Genomic DNA, 19,484 nt, shown 5'->3' on the forward strand with positions numbered 1-19,484 from the left:
ATGTCACACGCAGGCCTGGCTACTGCGCTGTTGACATAAAGAGGTCGCCGGAGAGTTCATCAACTTCCCAAAGTTCAATGTCAGGACAAGACGGCCCACAAAGACACATTTGAGAAGGACATCCGGGGAAACTGAATACATTTAAAACATGTTCTATTAACAAAGTGCATCTTTTGTTGAAACAGAGACTCAAACAGAGTTCTGTATTGTGTGTGTGTGTGTGTGTGTGAGACAAGAAAGATAAGAGTCAGTATGTCCCAACAAGACGCTGCGAGAACAAAAGTGTAAGAATGGAGCATGTGACTCATCACTGTGTCTGAATGTGGAGGAGTGAAGCCATGTGTGGGCAGAGGAGTTTGTTGCCCAGCTGACTAAAGAGCAATCTCACTTACACAAACTCTTATATACACACAGACACACACATACTGTAGGCCTGCCTGCGTATACACACTTACATACAGACATGCACACAAATACCCACAATGACACTAGTAAACCTCCTTATTGCTATTTCAGTTACACAATGAGCTACTCTGCTTTTACACTGTCTGCATTATCGCTCAAAGAGTACAAAGGCATCTTCATGAGTCCCAAAACCATAAATCAACTCATCACGCAGAGTAGTTTGCTAGAGGGGAGGTTTCATGTCGAAATCCTCAGAGCTGAAATGGTTGTGAAATCATGAATACAATATTATTGTTGCTATATTTCATTGTGTTTGTAATTTAAAATTACTGCTGGCATACAGAATATGAAATGTATTAAACTATAACATAGTTACAGTATAAAGTGTTTTTATACAACTAGAGTGTATTGTGCATTTCTACAAGCTCAAAATGAAGGTATTAAGTTTTGGTTTCTATCTTCTTCCTGCATTGATCTTTTTCTTGCCACTAAGGGGGTTCTAAATAACATATCACCTTATAAAGTTGATATGGTGAAAAGTTTGCCTATTTACACATCAAGCAGACAAGGACAAACATTAGCATTCATATGGAGTTGTGTTTCTGGCCACCTGGCAAATGTTAGTCTAACATTCGCTCTTCTTTTAGGTCTGGTTTGGAGAAATATTTGGCTCTTTAGCTGCACTGGGTGCTGAGCAGGAAGTGTACAGTGGGTTTATCAGAGATAGCCTGCTGCTGTGGCTGGACACGAGGCTGATGAGAGCAGTGAGAGTGAACCAAAACAGACCCTTTGTTCATATAAAACCACTGTTTAGTTCAGCTTTCAATAAGCCTTGAAGAGGTTGCATCTGTTAAGTCTTGCAGGATTTGCACTTCAGCTGCATCCCGGACACCTGGCTTGCTTTCACACAAATAACACTTCTAATTACATCGCTCATCTATTCCTGGCAGAGGTAACAAAACAGAGGAAAGTGCTCAATCAGGTCTTGAAGTGTTTTGAGATCAGGATTCACAGTCACACAAAGTACAGAGAGTTTTCTTTTTTACATCTGTGACTTTACAAAAAAATCTCTGAACTGTTCCAACCCTCACAGACCACATAAATTCCTCGCCATGGAACAAAATACATAATCCAAGCCAGAAGTCTCTTTCACAGGACTTATTCCCAGATCTCTTTTTGATGTTGGGACTATTTTGGGATGGCCTGGTCGGAGCTCTGAGCCTCTTTGTCACAGTCACAGGGGGGTTTTCCTGCACCTTCTCCCCATCCTACAAAGACTGCGTGCAGGATTTGCGTGTTTGTGTGTGTTGTAGGCCTCATCTATTTGTCATGTACCTATTCAATTGGACTGAAGTCATCTCTGTATTGCCTGCCTGGGTGAATCATACAAAAAAAAAAAGAATGTGCCCCTGGTTCTTTACATGATGATGAGCAACCCACAGCTCACTAGAATAACACATTCACAGAAAACTAGGTCACAATTTCAAGGCAGGGCAAACAATTCACCCCCTTGTCTCTGCCTCAATAAAATAATCCCCGAGCATTTAGGGTCCTCTGTAATTTAACGTGTGTCTGTCTGTGTGTGTGCCCCCTGTGAACAGCCCCCCCCATGCCTCCCACTGCATGTTTATGTTGGAACAAAAGGGTGGGTGCACAGTTAAGGCAACCTTTGTTCGTGACTGTGCAACCATGCAGACATCCAATCAAGTGGCCAGTACTGAACCTTCCCACACTGCATCAAACACCTCTTTACTTCCCACGTCGCATCAAAGTTTAAGAGATCTATTAAAGACAAATACTGCACTGTGATGTTGGCAGATCACCGTCTTCAGATTGTAGAAAAAGCTAAACTTTCCTGTTTTGTAAATCTGAACACCAAAAGTTTTGTCAGCTCTGCTCAGAGATCTCTCCACACAAGTGAACTGGTTCACATGGCCCTGAGCATGTGAAGCCAAACATCACAGGAGAGGATAAGAGGATGAGTAATGTTTATACTGCACTGTATAGCTATTAGTGCTGTGGACCGGCTGCTCCTCCACTCTGCCGTTCATGATGAGAACCACATGTTGAATGAGGAGCGAAGCCTCATCAGCCCTGCACCTGAGACACACTGACCACAGGCCTCTTCTTCTTCTACCATCACACTCAGCGCAGATGATCCAGAGAGCCGGGAGAGAGCTGTGGAGGAGGCTTGGCATGGCAGCCAAGAGCAGTTTATTTTCCCGTCGGCAGGCTCGGCCCTGATTGAACATTCTTTGTGAGGAATGTTTGGAATCCTGATTTGGAAAACTAATCCTCTCTTGAGTCTCCCTCACTTAAAATAAATAAGAAGGTACATCTGATGTCAGTAGTTACTAGATTCAAATTATGCATAGCATCAAGCTATTATATAGATACATTCTTTAAACCTCTTTCACGTAATCTGCAGAGGCACATGAGTATTACTTAATGCAAATATCTAATAAAAATGTTTTCTCAACATATCATGGAAAACAGTACCAAAACACGGAGAAGTAGACAAGACTTGACTTGTTTTTTATGGCTTTGCCTCCTTCAAAGACAGATACAAGTTAAAGTCCCACCAGAGGTAACCAGTGCCTTGCTCAAGGACACTTCGTCTTTGAGCAAGGCACTGGTTACTGGTTAGCAAAGGTCTTGTATAGATGCAACTTCTTCTTAGTTTAACTGTTGCTTTTAGCTGACTAATAGACAGGTCAGTTTGTATATAACTGACCTATAACAAGACTGAGAGTCATGACTACAGTCATGCTAGCATCTCTGTCAGGCTGGACTTGTGCTTGTAGCTAAATGCTAACATAATCATGCTAACATTTCCCACAATGACAACCATGCATAATGTTATCATATTCATATATCATGTTCACCATCTTAGTTTAGCACTCTAACATCTGCTAATTAGCGCTAAACGTGAAGTAAAGCTAAGGATGACGGGAATGTGGTTAGTTTTGCCTGTATTTGGCTGAAAAAGGGCTGCGTATCTCTGCTGCAGAAGCCTTTGAAATGGGACCTACCAGACATATTTGGTCTTGACATATGAACTTTGAATGATGGGATGTTCCACAGCTGACCTCTGACACACAACAAACAAAAACACTAACAAATCCGGTCTGCACCCGTGAAACTTGCATTGACCTTGCACTACAAACTACGAATTTATATCATTCAGATTTGTTTTCTGTTAAAATGGTGCTGAGCTTTTCTGACAAACAAAAAGAAACATGATAAAAGTGGCTTCGGTATCGCTTCAGATACATCACTGGTTAAAACCGTCATACTGTATTTCGGTAACTGCTGCCTGAGCCGCCGCCCCTCCCCCTCTGCTCCCCAGCAGTGAAGCAGCAGTGGGTCAGCAGTAGCAACAGCAGACCCAGGGGCAAGCATCATTATAACATGGCTGTGGTAATTAGAAGGACCACTCAACCATTGGTTAAACTGAAGTAATGTGCTTTATCTGCTTTAAAAAGGAGCTGAGGTTAAGATTCACATTGGCTTCCCTGAGCTCTTTTCCAAAAACACACTTGTCATGATGGTGTAGCTGGTTACACATAATAATAGTGACAATATAAAAGAGAGACTGTGCACACTTCAGGATTAGTCAGCAGCTTCTGTAGATTACTATAGCTAGCTGGTAATGGTGAATCAACTGTTTCAGTTATTCTGAGCAGTGCAAGTGGAGGAGAGAAATGTGCTTTCACAAGTCTGAGCTTATAACAACTCAGTCTATAGATAGACTGTGTTGTGTGTGGCTTTATTAGGATTTCATTACAATGTGTGAGTATGTTACGGGGGGCGGGGGGGTTATACAGCAAACCTTTGTGAGGGAAACTGAAAGGCCTCTTTCATAAGGCTTAATTGGGAAACATCTAGACTCAGTTAACATCCCATATAAATGAATACAACCTGACCCTGTCTACATCCTGTGTCTGCCTGCAGCCAATCACATGACAACACAAATCAGAGTGTATAAGCTAAACTAAACAAATGACTGATATAGTATGACAACTGAGTGTAGCAAACCAAAGAAAAACAAGCCGTAAACCATCTTCCTTACTCTTCCTTACTCAGAAAGAAGGAGGCGTGAACAGGAAAATGTATTTATAAAGTCCACATAGAGAAAACTCTGATGTAATTTAAGCTAGAGGGCAGAGTTTTGAAAGACTCCCTTCTTCAGAAACAAGCAGTTTTACAGTGTTTTTCTTACCAAGAAGGGCTTGGAACAGCTGGCTGCCCAAGATGGCAGACACTTTGCCCACGCTGGTGTTCAGGGCCTGCTCCTCTGGACTGGTCAGGTTGGCCTGGTAGCGTCTGAGCAGTCCCACTGCTCGATCTGTGTCTGCCTCACAAAATAAATATGTGTCTCAGAACAACAGCAGCAGAGAACCTCCACATTATTAACAGGATCAATAATATGCTTGTGGACTGGGATGAAAATGAATATTTATCGTATTGCTCTTAAAAGGCAGTTAATTTTTATTATCAATTACTCTACAAATCGTTTTCTTGACAGACAAGTTTCTTGTCAGCAAATATTGAAAAATTACAATTACAAGTTCCCAGAGCTCTTGGTGATGTCTATAAATATCTTGTTTTGTCCAGCCAACAGTCCAACACCCAAAGATATTCAGTTTACTATAATAGAAGACTAAGATGAAAAGAAAATCACATCTAAGGAGCTGGAACCAGTGAATTTGTGCCACTTTTCCTTCAAAAATTAGACGTTTTACCGATTCACACAATTGTTGCCAACTACTTTTACGTCAATCCACTATTCGATTATACATTTCAGCTCTAAAATCTATAGAGAACAACAATAAGCTAATGCAACACTACAAATGTACTATACAAATATACAGGTAAGTCACAGAAGATAGAGTGCCCAGACACAAATATAGGATTTTATAGAAAAATGTCACATAACAATAATAATGATGATGTATATTTGACTTATACACAAATGCAGCACTGCTGTTATATTCCCCTACAGAGCACATTAAAGGTCTTTTTCTCTTGCAACACGACTGTACAGCTGGTTTTTGAACCCGGTGGGTGGTGAGGAACACAGCAGAGAGATGATGCACATCACGGAGGTAAATCTACTACTTCACAGTTTCCTATCTGATCCTGAACATTTTGATCGAGAAAAAAATCAGAACAGTAAACAGATGCCCGGAAGTTGCACAATTTCCAGTTACAGTATTTTACCTTTTTCATTCCCGTAGGTCAAAAAAAGTGTGTTTCTCAAGTGAGGTTGGTGGGAAGGTGAAATCCCAGGCAAACACTTTCATGGAGCAATGAGCTGGTAGTAACCTAAAAACTTTAACTCTCTCCGATATTTACTGCAAAACTTTGGCACGTGAGGGTGATGAAGACGTTACGTTAACGGTACTTACCATACTTGTGCACCATGCTGTGGCCAACTGGAAAAGTCATGTAGATTACAGTTTTGGGGTTTTTAGCAGAAAATAATTACAGCAATAGTCCCGGATAATTACACAAGCAGAACTGTCGCTTCTCCTTCACAAACAAGTGAGATTTAAAGAGTTGAGAGTTTTAAATCCGGTCGCTGGACACTCCCCGCCTGTTACTGCAGCGGTCAGCGGTGATCCACACCCACAGACAGAGGTTAAGATGTGACAAGAAGAGATTGTTTACTTCACGTCAACTTTCCAGAAGTTTTGGGCAAAACGGCCCCAGAGCTTGACATGTTCCTCCTCCCCTCACACACATGCCTCGCCTTCATGGAAAAACGGCCCTGTGGCTCAGCCTCGTTGGGACACTGTAATACCAATATTAATATATTTACACATATTTGCCCCCCTGCAGCTAGCTTAGATTATCTGTAGCATGGCATCATCATCGTGTCTGATCAATCAGTCAGTAAAGCATCTTATCCATTGTTAAATGTTTTTCTGATCAGCCTCAAATCCACTATTTTCCCATTGTTTTGCATTGTGTGCCATCTAGTGGTGCGTTAAAGTGGTGCTGGGAAATCACAGTGTAAGTGGAAAACTCGGTCTATTTACAGGTCTCGGGGAGTAGCCACTACTGCATACATGGGAAACAAAGTTGTCTAAAGCCGTTTGCGGCTCCAGAGGGAGCTGTGCGAAATTAGATAAATTGCCTCAAGTGAGTCCGCCTCCGTTTGAGGTGAAGACTACAAGTTTGGAGATGAATTGAATCTCGGGGTGTGGAGTTAGAAATAAGTGGAGCTTACCAGACCTCTGTAGCCCACTCCTCATCTCTGCCTGATGCTAGCGGCTCGAGGCTACATTAGCTGCTACTATCTCTATCTCCGAGCGGACCGTCGGCGGTCGGGTTGCATTGTGGGTAACGTAGGCGCCAGCTTTTGACAAGGAAGAAGAATGTGTGGAATAAAAAAGACGATGTCTCTGTTTCTGCTGCATCGATTTGGATCCTGTTTTATGAAACGGTCCACTGTGAGTCTGTCTGACTGTGTTATAGGAGTGCAATGCAAAACAGTTAACCCAATATTGCATACCGCTGGGGGAGACAACACCCCATCCATTTATAATTTTTTATTTTTTTATTTATTTTGATGACATATTTCAGATGGATCAGATGATGAACTAAAGTAGGTTTAATGTTGCATTTTGGGGTGTCAACACACTTAAAGTTAAGAAAGATTTTAGTATTCATCATGTCAGTGGTGGAAAAAGCATTCAAATCTTTAACTTAAATAAAAGTAGCAATACCACAATGCCCCTTACAAACGTATTACTGATACATTAACATATAAGCACATGTAATACAACATATATGAGCATTTTGATGATGTAGCTGGATGCTGTAGAGCTAATTTTACCCAGTTGGGTGGTTTAATTTAATGTATAATCTTGCATTGTATTCTGTATATGCTCATTAGAGGTTTTTAAAATCTTCCTTTGTAAAGTAATTTGTTTAGCTGCCAAATATATACACACAGCACAATACTTGTAAATGTGTGTAGTCATTCCACCACTTTAACACATTTAAATCAAAATAACTTGCTGTAAAAATACAAGCATGGGCATGAATCTCTAAATATGCATAACTGACTGTTTAAAGACATGTCATTTGTTGTCTCAACGATATACAAAGGTCCTTTGTATTTCTTATGCCAAGGCAGAGTGCAGAAAATGTGACAGCCATTGTTTCACAAATAAAAGTAACAAAAGAAACCAGAAAACAAAGACCAAGTGGTCCATTAAACATGTTGGAAAAATTCAGAAAAAGTTATTTCATAAAGAAACACGGAAACATAATGTATGTATGTATGTATGTATGTATGTATGTGTTGCTTGTTTTCACCTAATCTGATTCTTCACAACATCATTCATGCAGTAGAGGATTAACAATAATTACAAAGAAACAGGACGGTATATAAAATAGTTGTAGTACTTTTGGCTCAGGTTACAGTACATACACATATTTCCTGCAGTGGTGAGACCATGAAAAAAAGTTAACAAAGTAACAAATCCAGTGCAGATCTACAGTGCACGCTGCAGTGATACAATCAGAGAAAAGCTTCATATTTTCAGTAGCAACAGAAGAATAATCAAAACCCTGTGAAAGATTAACCCAGTTAACCAGTTAGACTTATAGCTAGACTATACAGAAACAAAAACACTAAAACCGCCATCCAGTGGCATATTTGATTCACATCTTGTAAAAAAACAACATTCTTATTTTCATGGCTTAGGAATATAGTGTATTGTTATTCACATTAACTTGCTTTCTTCCTGATCTAGGTCCAAACCATTGTGGCAGTGCAGTTGAGGAGGTGCGTCAGTTTCTGGGAAGAAAAATCTCCTGATGGAGTCGGGCAAACTACCCAGTGGGTAAGAAAGGAGACAGTTCTTTCTCATTCCAGGCTGAAGTATTGTCCTGTGTCCCTGTGTAGAGTTATAAAAACAGACAAATTAATACATTTGTAAATGCTGACACATCCATTTCAGTAAAAAAAAAAAAAGGTTGGTACCACTTTCTAATAAGGCACCATTTATAAAGGGTTTTTAAGCTGTAACTAATTGTTTTGTTAATTTTTTAAATAAATACAACCATAAAAACAACATTTAGGTTACCAGGTTGTGAAAAAAATCTTTAGCTGGTAGGTTACTTATCCTTTCTATTTGGTAATGATGATGTTATAATGTTGCTAATCCTTCTAGACATTTTAATTTGTTTCTCAATTTCTACGAAACCATGTTTAAAATGTTGTTTTTAATCCGTCAAGTCTTCAGTTTCAAATGTTAAGTTGTTAAATTTTTGTTGTTATTGATGGCCTAACTGATCAATAAAGCTTTAATACATAATTGATTAACTGTTAATTGAGCCATTAGTTACAACCTATAAACCCATTGTAAAGGATGACTTATTAGAAAGTTTCTTGATGTCCATTTGTTTGCATTATTACATTCTCTAAAATGTTATTTTGTAAATAAAAGTTACAGGTTCACATTTTTTTATTGCAATATTTTGTCATTGTAGTTACATTATACAGTTGAACTTCATGTCAAACCCAAATGACAGTTTCGATTAACATCACCACTTTTATTAGCAACCTATATTCAGTTTCATGGATTCATGGATAGCAGTAGTAATTGAAAATGAGTGAAGGTGAACCCACTTTAATCAAGATATGAGCTGGAACACTATGTGCAACACCCAAATGTTAATAATGTAAATACTGGAAGTTAGTTTTTCTTAGTATCATTATTGTCAATATGTTAACTAGAGCTGAAACAATTAGTCAGTTAGTAGCTTAGTCCATCAACAGAAAATTAAATCTGCAACTATTTTAAGAATCAATCAATTAATCACTTAAGTAATTTTTCAAGCAAAAGGCCAAACATTCACTTGTCCCAGATTTGTCAGTTTTGTATTTTATTTTATTTTAAATAATAGTGAACTATCAAAATAGAACTATGAAAATATTTGCAGATGTCACCTAGGGCTTACAGAAATACTGATTTAACTTAACGATTAATAGATACATCTGAAAATAATCTGTAGATTAATCAAAGAAGAAGGCAATCATTAGTTGCAGCCCTAATGTTAACATAATAAAATCTAAGCGTTACAGTACCTTTTCTGTGACAGAAACAGTGTGTTTTCCTGGCAGAAACAGTGAGGTGGATGAGTCAATCTATTCACTTTAATAGACATTTTCATACAACAGACACAAATGTGTTTACAGCAAACATCTGCTCATCTTACCTCTGAAAGATGTAGAGTCCAGTCATTATCAGAATAGATGCAATGTCCACCGCAATCCATATTATTTTGTATGTAGGAGGTGCCTGAAACACACATACATGCCCATAGGGTCAAGGCGTGTCACATATTTTGGAAAAAGCCCGTATGAACCTGTCGACTCCAAAACGAATGCTTCAACTGATGGTGTTCAGTGGTGGACAGGTAAATGAACAGAAAGGGAAGGGAAGCACGAGCTACTGTCTGTGCAGCTGTATGTGTTGCTCACCAAGACCCAGTCAGGCCGCTCCATGTCTTTTAGGAGGTGGCAGGAGTTGGTGGTAACAGAGCTGGCCCCTGCGCACCACAGCAGAGAGAACAGCCAATGCTCATTAACCACCCACAGGTTCACTGAAACGTTACTGCTCCGAAGTCTCCTGTCAGATGCAAACACAGTGTTTGAAATGGAACAAGTAGAACTTTGTATAGATTATAGTAAAGGAAGTAAGAAGTAGTATATTGGAAGACAGGAATCTGTGGAGAGCAGTATGCAGCTATGTATCTGCACGTGTATGTAAATATATGTTTGTATATGTAAGTAGGTGCATGTACATATGTTTGTATATGTGCGTGCAAATATATATTACACTCCTGTGGGTTACATCTTTTCTTACTTTTTTTGGCTATATATTGATTTTTTTTTTTAAAACATACAGTGAGTGCACACATGGATAGAGTCTGATAAAAAGATACATACACACATGCATACACCCACCCTGACCAGGCACGCATTTATAACACAACCCATTTCATTGTGCACAAATGCATTTGATCAAAGGTGTGAGATTACATATGTTTATGTGTAAACAGTGTTAACTTGTGCTGCCCAGGGATTAGTTTTATGTAGAAGACATGTAGAAAGCCTGTGTCATAAAGCTAAGACAACAGTCCATGTACAGTGAGTTAATTTAGCACTTCAACACTTTCTTAAAACATGTTGCTACACCGCATTTCATTCTTTAGTATGTTTTTCTTAAGGTTGGTATGCATATCCATGAAACAACACTTGTGGGTTGGGACATTATTTAATCTCATTCCCTGGAATCTGATCCTGCGCCTCTATATTCAGTGCCAGCACTGTGTCTCAGCATGCTTCACACACACTTTTAATTAGCACAACACTGTGCATGCTCCCTGGCACTACCACATAGATAACACGTGTATATTTTATTTCATAATTAAAATTTTACCTGATGTCTTTTTTATTCAAACTGCTGTATTTCAGATTCAGGTGTTTCCCGCTTTTGTTAAGCATGTCACTTTCATTGTTATAGATCTGGATGAAGCTCGGAGCAGTCTTATTTACATATTCTCTTTTTCCTGGATGAAGCCAGAGGACCTATAAAAAAGAAAATACAATGCCTTAACAAAATATGCCATATCATGAAATATCTCAATCAATGTCCATCAGAATTAGACTTACCAGGTTTGGGTCAATGTCCGAATTCAAGATGGTGCTGACTGTTTCCTCTGTGTCATTGTCCTTGTCGAGACTATACAGGTCAAATATCACTGAGATGTTGTGCTGCTTGGCGAGGTTGAGGAGCTGAAGTAAGGAGGGTATAGTCTGATTCCTGGCTGTTTCCTTCTCCTCTTCTGAGAGCTTGGACACTGAACGGAAAGGATCTGTCTGAAAAGTCAGATAATTCCTCCCGTAACTGAGTGACCTGTAACCTGCATGAGTGAGTGTGTGGACAAGCATGTATCAAAGCAAAGCCCTCACCTTTAGGAACCATTCACCTGCATTCAGACTCTGTAATTCCTCCCAGGTCAAGTTGGCGCTGTCGCTGAAGTCTTTGCCAGGGAACTTCTCTTTAACGTTGGTCGTTCTCCGCAAGAACTCAGACTTATGGTCGTGCATCAAAAAGGGAATTCTGTCTTTACTAGGTTGGAAAAAGAGTTTTAACAAAAATACCATCTGTAAGGCCAAAATAATCCCAATTTAAAAGTGCATTAAGTTCACTGATAGAATTGATCAACAAGCAGATAAAAGTAACTGATCATTCGCTAAACCCCTCCCTCAAACAGCGATCATCCAATCATAGCAACCGTAACTAGGTACGGCAGGCCTGTCAAGTTTTGGATTTCTCCACATGTCAAAGTGTGCATGGGGCTGTAGTCAGAGCGATGCATGGTATCCAAAGAGTTTGGAGTATGGTGTCTTTTTGTAGCCTTTCAAAAACCAAAAACAGAAGGACGAACGTGTAAGGAATTGATTAAACAGTATGGTTGTCTGTTTTAACACAGGGTATGTTAGAAAAAGTCTCCTTCACGACTGGGACATCCACTGTTTAGCATTGACTCACTGTGAAGGAGCCAGTTCTGGATGCTACTATATCAGAGTTCAGTGTAACGTTAGCGGCCTAATGTGGGGAGGTTCAACAGTATAGCAAACGGTCCATTAGTGCAATGGGGCTGTAAAAATCAGGCACACTACCACTTTGCGGTTATACTCAGCCACTGGAAAGCCTTTTAAACATGAACCCATTGAACCCACTGTACCTGAGCTGTACGTCTGTCTCAAAAGCTATCACGCCGCACGCGATGCTCCTGTTGAAGGACATCATGGTGTTCTCTGGGGCCAGCTGAACACAGCGAGGACAGATGGGTGAGACACACTCATGTGCTTAAAACTCACAATCTACCCTAAAGCTGCGTGAACACACACAACCCCATACACAGTGTTAAATTGAGCTTATTGGCGACCCAGGAGCAAAGCAAACTAACAAGGACAGATCAGCACGACATATGGGGCCCTCACATGACACCTGAGCCAGTTGTATTTGCTGTAACACGTGAAAATGCAAAGTCATTTAACACATTATATCAGTAAGCAGAATATAACATTGTAAACAGAGTATGATGTATTGTAGAAGTTGCTCAGAATGACAGGAGATAATGATATTTGCATGGAGTGTTGCAGTCGGTTTTTACATTTGGGTGTCTTACAAATTAAAGGAATAGTTCGCCATTGGACGTCTGTCCATTAGATATGAAGCTATAGCCAGGGGACAGTTAGCTTAGCTTAGCATAAAGACTGAAAGTAGGGAAAACAGTTAGTCTGGTTCTGTCTTAAGGTAAAAACAAAATGTGCCTACCAGCACCTCTAAAGTTTAGTTTAAAGTTTAATTGGCACGTTACAATTTGTTTAATCTGTTCAAAAGCAGAAGTGTGAAAATGACAAATTTGGAATCTTAACCTTTCGTTTATGTACCGGACTGTTTCTTGGCTGGGAGCAGTGACTTGCTGTCAGAGTGGTACTGATCTCGTTATCTAACTCTCGGCAAGAAAGCAAATAGCATAGTTCTCAAAATGTCGAACTATTCCTTTAAATGATCATTAAACTACCCTCCTTTGACTACGTAAACTACAAGCCTTAATTAAGACTGCTGTGTCTCAACTGTGACAACTCTAATGACAACACTATGAGAAGTGGGCCATGTGTATCTTTAGGGTGTTGTCAAGTAAAACAGGAAGCTCACCATCGGTGCGCCTCGGTGGCCAATGAGCTTTGGTTTTTCAGGTAATTCATCCAGCTCTATCAGACAAGGAGAGCTGATGGACAGGGGACACAGGAAGATGGCTGCAGACACAGCTACAAACACCACTGCCATCAGGAACGTAGACCCTGGTGAGAACAAAAGTCAAACAAGAAGATAATCTTTAGTTATTTACACTGCTACGAGTCTGAACAGAGGACCTGTACAGAAATCCCTTTAGAAATGTGAGTAAATCTATCGATCTAATCTAATAGATTAGATCTAATAGATTAGATCGATAGATTAGATCGATAATTGCATGAACATTTGCACAGAAGACACAAGGGGTGTTTGAGTCCAGGTCCTCTGATGCCTCAAACCTGCAGGTATAAAGTTGCATTTACTCTGACATTCCAGTTGTAAATCTGCACCTTATTAAATGGAAAGGATTAAGTCTTTAGGCCATGATACATGATGACCATTACTGAGAACCAGCAGTTATCCATCTTAATACTGTTGTGTGAATATACAACAGGACATTATTGCAATAAATATTAAACATAAGACTCTGAATAATTAGTGATGCCAGCTGTGATGCTGTTTTAACTTTTAATTTTGTGTATATCTGTGTCCTTTATTTATTATATCTTTATTCACTCTTTCCTTCAACCTACAGTACTATCTTAATTTATAGTCTGGGATCATCTTTTCCTGGTCAAAGCCAAATAAACCTCATTTTCAAAATTGACTCAGTGATGATATTTATATCTGGTAAAAATGTTGTGTTTGTACACAGAGTTGTAATTGCTTATGAGTCAGGCCAAGATGTGCTGAGACCTACATTTTTCCTTGGCCACGTGGAAACCCCGGAAGACGAAAGGGCTCAGCAGGGTCAACGCCCCGACAGCACCAAACTGCAAGAAAGGAGCTGTGGCCTGGCAAGAGGCCGACACACACACACATCAAAAACACACGATGTACACAAACAACTAAGAGTCATCTAACAAACCCCCCCAGACATTTGCACTCTTAGTATCATTCCCACACACTTCAGTCCTTGACATGAGACCTTTACTGTACCTGGAGTGAGAGAGGAACAGTTGGCCACTCTTCCCTCCACTCATAACTAATTCCTGTGACCCCAAAAGCGATGAATATCACCCCAAAAAATAAGAAGATCTGTGTAGAGAAAAAGCAAATATAATGTTGAACAGTTTGAGCAACCTCAATACATATTTCAAAGATTGGATAGTTGTTAATGTTTACGATACCTTGTGTAGCCAATGTAAGTCGAGTGGTTCCCCTAAGGCAACTTGGAACAATGCAAAGAGCTGTAATGAAGGGTTCTCAATTATAGAACATGAAATAACAAATATGGCTTCTTACTCATTGGCTTAACAATGATACAAACCTTTTTTTAACCTGTAATTATATCTGGTTCCATGGCACAAGGCTGTTTAATGCTTTTTATTTAGCTAGAATTCAAAACATCTGTAATTACTCCAGTAGTCCTGCACTCCATCATTAGGGCTCAATTTCAGCACCACAGTATCAACACTATAATCTCACCAGCAGCAGAACGCAGTAGCTGGTTATTACTGCAGAAATGATGATCAGCACCATGAACCAGTTCACCCACCGCTTCAGTATTGTGAAGCCCTGCCTGATAATGGAACAATAGAGGGCAGCACAGGGTTAGCAGAATAAAGGTCACCAATAAAGAAAGGAGAGGATTCTGGGCTTTTGTGCTGTATTCAATGTGCGCCCGGCCGTGTTTGTGATCACTCACCAGTTAACATCATCTTGGTCATTAAAAGTAACGAGACAAATGTATATCCAGCACAAGGAGAGCAGGGAGACCAGAGTGACAACTGAGAACCAACAGCGTGCATGCTGAAATGAAAAGAACAGGTGAAATATTTAGATGTTATCCTTTGTTGCTTTTTGACACTGCAAAGCAATTAGGGTTAAGCTAATAAACAATATGCATGCTGTGTGTGTGTGTGTGTGTGTGTGTGTGTGTGTGTGTGTGTGTGTGTGTGTAAATAAAAGTGTGTGATGGATTCCTAAGGGAATGTGACCTGAGAAGAAAATGGAACAATTCCAACATTTTTTCATGGTTGGTTTTGCACACTACACTGTGCCGTGACAAACAGGCCCTTCATGCTCTTTCACCATGAACACACCTCCACCCTCCAAAATGACAGACTGACCCCCCCCCCCCCCCTTTATAATCCCATTCCAGATAAATCCATAACAAACCTGTTAGGGCCTGTGAGTTTACTTATTTTTCTTGGCACACAAATGCATAGTCAACATTTTATTCATCACCTCATTTACAAAGTTTTCTTTTTCTAAAAACATATAAATGGCTTTCTCTAAACAAAGGTGTCCCACTTAAATTTAGCACATTTCTGAATTCAGTCTGGTGGAATGTTGATCCCTGATTACTGGGATTTGTAAAGGTTATGTTCAGTGGAAGTACAAGGAACCTGAAAACTGTAATCGCTGAAGTAATTTGGAACAGATTATTTAATAAACATCACACACTACAGTGCAGTCTAGAGCTGTGCCGAAGAAAATTAGAACATCCAACTTATCTGAACTCCCTAATGATCGTATAAAAATTCACATATATTTGTTGATTTAAATGTACACACAAATATAGCTAAAAATACTCACTTTTCTCTCGTTTTCACTCGCGTGCTTCCAGTGGCAGCTATAGAAGCCCCTGCTGCAAACTCTGCAACAGCTATCGCCTCGAGGCATAACGTCTCCTCCTCACTCACAGCCAAGGTCCTGTTCAGTGCAACCAGGACACCTGATATACGCAGCCTGCAGAAAGATATAGGGGGGCCTGATAACACTTTCTCTGCATATACCTGGCATATACCTGGGAGCGGCCAGACCTCATTCACCTCTCTAAACCTATCGAGTGCAGGAGGAAAGAAAAAAGATGACTGTGACGGAAAGCAAATGAGGGAGAAGGGGAAAAAAGGAGTTTCTTTGAGTATTAAGGCAATCCCAGCTCAATAACCCCCTCAATAGAGCCTGTGTGCAAAGGGGGTATAGCCACTGGCAGCACTTACAATGGCCAACACCATGGGGTATTGAGAGCAGTGCACTGGCCGTCCTGAGAGTGAAGTCACACTATTGGAGCCTTTGGAGAACAAACAGCCACAGTGACAGGCACATCCACGCACAGAGAGGGGGCGGAGGAAATAAACTGCAAGAAAAGGACAAACAGTTTTCATACTAACAAAGTGAGGAAAACCTCTTAGGATTTGAGTAATGACTGGAGTTTATAGGGGTTTAGACTGCTAGTCTAATGTTTTTGTGTTGAGACGCAGTGGGAGAGAGAATGGGCCACAGCTAAACATGTTGGAGCACATCATTTTACAGCTCTGCCAGGTTTCAGTCCCCTGAAAAACACAACGTGGGAAATGTTGTAATTTGTGACCCACTGATGACACATTGAGCAATAAAAGGTTTCAGTTATGAAAAGGCTCTAAAGGCTCTATACGACCAACTGTTTCTTGTTGGACTTGATTTGACTTGGGAATTTTCCAGCTATTGTCTCACCTGGATTGTTCATTTTGTTTCTGTAGTCAAAGCCTTCGGGCTAATAATAAGTTTAAGGTTAGAGTATGTTTTGAAAAGATCAAGCAGGTCACGTTAAGATGAAAGATAACTAAATAAATTATGCTAGAGTACATAATAAAATGACATCCTACAATTAAGCAACATGTTTCTTCGATAGAATGAGGAGATTGTCATCTAATAAGAACATGTTTGGACAGGTCGACAGCTCTTAATGTCATTGTGAGGAAACATAAGACGCTTTGTTTCACTGCACATACTGAGCATTTACAAGGAAGTTTTAAACCTGAGCTGAATGTTGAGTAATAACCGTAACTAGTGACAAGATGACAAAGGAAAGTAAAATAGAAATGTCCCTCTTACAATCAAAGAACAATCAAACACTTCACAGTTCAGTGCCTTACAACTGTGTCCTTTTTGTGTCTAACAAACTGTAGCCGGAAGACATTTAATCATTTAATGATACTTTAATTGTCTCTCTTCAAAGAATAAGCATATCATTTCATTCAACAGATAACACTACATAAAATGGAGGCACATCACACACAGGAGCACCTGCATTGTTAAGAAGATTAAAAAAAAAACACAACAAAGAGACACAGCTTGCCAATTTGTTCAGCCACACCGCTTTCATCACTTCACACTGGCAATGTAAACTGTAATTAGGCAGAAAAAAATAGAGTGGGTGTACTATCGTCATAAAAAGTGATGAGAGATCAAATATCCAATAACATTTGTGCTGCTCTGCTGTCACTTTCCTTAATTTAACCCCTTAACTTAACTTAATTTAAGTTAACTTAACCCCTTCCCTCTTTTCATTGGTGATCTATCAGCACCTCAACACCTCACCAGGTCAATTTCACGAGCCCCCAACCCGTTACCAGCTTTTAATAGCTGCAATGTGATCAAAGATCCTTTTTTCTACACTTTAACAAAAAATCATCTCAGCCATCTACATCACTTAACACACACACGTCTTATCTTGTGTATTATTATTGATTTTTTGCAGGAAACAGGGAAATCAGTGTATAACGGTGTTTTAACATTATTTGACATATTCCTGTTTCACTACCCCCCCCGTATATCTTTCAGCATTGTTTGGGTACACAGGCTGCTTTTTGATTACTTTCCTGTGTTTGTTATGTTCAAAAGGCAGAGAGTGCACCACACAGAGAAGTCATCTTACAAAAATTATAAAAATAGCTGACCTGTTTTCTATCAAATAATGTTTGATAAATCAAGAAATTACGATGTGAGGAGACGTTCAATTATAAACTTTAGTGTGATTCCCATGTGACTCATGCCTTGTCCACAAGGATTTCTTCATTCATCGTTTAATCCTTTGCATCAAAGGTACAAAACCGTTAACCATACCAGTGTGTCCAAGACGCTGAGGTCTATCTATCTATCTATCTATCTATCTATCTATCTATCTGCAGAATCTAACAAACCGAAACTGACTCACCATGAATCACTCGATGCCGTTAAATTCTCTTCCTCTGTGTTTTGCCTCCACTCTCCTTCCCTCGCACCCTTCTCTCTCACTGTCTGGGAGTCCGTGAACTGAATATAAATGGTCCCACATGAATTGGTGCGGGGTGAAGGGGTGTAGCCCTAACAGAGAGGGAGGATCCAAAGAGCTCGGCTCAGGTAAGCTACAAAGTGAAACTTGCAGCTTAAAGGAAGAAAATTGCACCTGTAAACTGTCCACTCATCTGCAACAGACTGCACAGAGCCTTTAAGGAGGGAGGTCACTTTTTGACAAAGCCCATAAAAAAAGACTAAAATGTTTTTTGAGGCGTAGCTATTATATCTGAATGGAGGCTAAAATGACCCACTGACCCACTGTCGCAGTCCTGTGTACCAGATTCACATTTCTTTTCATTAGCAGTAGCCTGGTGGTCCAAGTTGGAGGACCGCGTGGTGAGTCAACAGCTTCATATCTGCCTCGTTCATTGACTGCCACACTGACGTAAAGGCGAGACGGTGTGACTTTTACTTGTAACACCGTATTTCTACACTGTGGTGTTGCTACTTTTACTTCTAAGAGCTGAGTACTTCTTCCACCACTGATAGTCAAGATGAAAGACATAACAAAGACAGCATGTATTTAATGACACCTTGATTATAGTAGCACTGTACACTCATTTCCCCAAGCTTCTCACGGTGTTTCAGATTTGTTTATGAGTTAGGTCTACACTTCTCACACCTGTCTGTCAGCAGTGGGTTTCACTTGATTTAATTGCATTATTAAACTTAGAAAAAATAAAACTTGCAGAGACTTGAAACCTGCTTGATAACAGTGAACATGTCTGATTTACTTCTGTGCTGCGTGGTGAAGCAGTGCAGACTTGTCACAGCAATACCACAATGTATCTTTGAGAATAACAGATGCAGACATGTGAGGCTTTCATGTGATCATGCACTTGTAATGAAATGAGCTGTAATGAAATGGGTACATTTGGCTACTCACATTTCTGAACTGAGAGCTTGAGCTGTGTGAATGAGAGATTGTAGCAGACATGAAACGAAGACGAGAGTCAGATATGTTGAATTGTGTTATCTTAACTTTGATACTGGATTAACTTTCTACCAAAGGTGTGTGAGAGCATGATTATTTTACAGGAATTAGATGTGTCAGGGTACAGGATTGGTGAGCTGATCAGGCATCATAACATGCATTCATGTGACATTAAGTAGATATATAATTATATTATTATATGAGAA

The 19,484-nt window shown here is 39.8% G+C and overlaps 2 protein-coding genes across 6 annotated transcripts in view; both read right to left on the minus strand.

Moving 5' to 3' along the window:
- Nucleotides 1–5,856, minus strand: part of dlg3 (discs, large homolog 3 (Drosophila)) — a 76,059-nt gene extending 70,203 nt beyond the window's left edge. For both annotated transcript variants that reach the window (XM_070913528.1, XM_070913525.1), the window contains exons 1-2: nucleotides 5,817–5,856; nucleotides 4,628–4,759 (exon numbers count right to left, since the gene is read on the minus strand). In XM_070913528.1, the coding sequence (XP_070769629.1) occupies nucleotides 4,628–4,759; nucleotides 5,817–5,856 (172 nt within the window). The remainder of the gene's footprint in view (nucleotides 1–4,627; nucleotides 4,760–5,816) is intronic.
- A 1,061-nt stretch (nucleotides 5,857–6,917) lies between these two features.
- Nucleotides 6,918–18,284, minus strand: gdpd2 (glycerophosphodiester phosphodiesterase domain containing 2). Of its 4 annotated transcripts, none has more exons than XM_070913488.1 (17): nucleotides 18,223–18,284; nucleotides 16,247–16,383; nucleotides 15,840–15,992; nucleotides 14,947–15,050; nucleotides 14,727–14,820; nucleotides 14,429–14,488; nucleotides 14,238–14,336; nucleotides 13,999–14,092; nucleotides 13,161–13,306; nucleotides 12,181–12,263; nucleotides 11,402–11,561; nucleotides 11,102–11,308; nucleotides 10,869–11,017; nucleotides 9,908–10,055; nucleotides 9,643–9,725; nucleotides 9,512–9,540; nucleotides 6,918–8,318 (listed from the first exon to the last, which is right to left on the minus strand). In XM_070913488.1, the coding sequence occupies exons 3-17, from the start codon at nucleotides 15,924–15,926 to the stop codon at nucleotides 8,254–8,256; spliced, it is 1,608 nt and encodes a 535-aa protein (XP_070769589.1). In that variant the 5' UTR covers nucleotides 15,927–15,992; nucleotides 16,247–16,383; nucleotides 18,223–18,284; the 3' UTR covers nucleotides 6,918–8,253. The 4 variants fall into 4 exon arrangements, with proteins under 4 accessions (XP_070769589.1, XP_070769588.1, XP_070769587.1 ...); XM_070913487.1 differs by having other exon boundaries at nucleotides 15,840–16,085; XM_070913486.1 differs by having other exon boundaries at nucleotides 15,840–16,383.
- Nucleotides 18,285–19,484: the final 1,200 nt, after the last annotated feature.

Source organism: Enoplosus armatus, chromosome 10, assembly GCF_043641665.1.
Source record: "Enoplosus armatus isolate fEnoArm2 chromosome 10, fEnoArm2.hap1, whole genome shotgun sequence".
Classification (NCBI taxonomy): domain Eukaryota; kingdom Metazoa; phylum Chordata; class Actinopteri; order Centrarchiformes; family Enoplosidae; genus Enoplosus; species Enoplosus armatus.

Excerpts from the sequence above, each read along its gene's own strand:
- gdpd2 (XM_070913488.1), bottom strand. The coding sequence starts at position 15,926 with ATGCCTCGAGGCGATAGCTGTTGCAGAGTTTGCAGCAGGGGCTTCTAT. Across the intron at positions 15,051-15,839 it reads CGAGTGAAAACGAGAGAAAA|CATGCACGCTGTTGGTTCTC; the intron begins GTGAGTATTTTT and ends TTTTCATTTCAG. Across the intron at positions 14,821-14,946 it reads GACCAAGATGATGTTAACTG|GCAGGGCTTCACAATACTGA; the intron begins GTGAGTGATCAC and ends TTCCATTATCAG.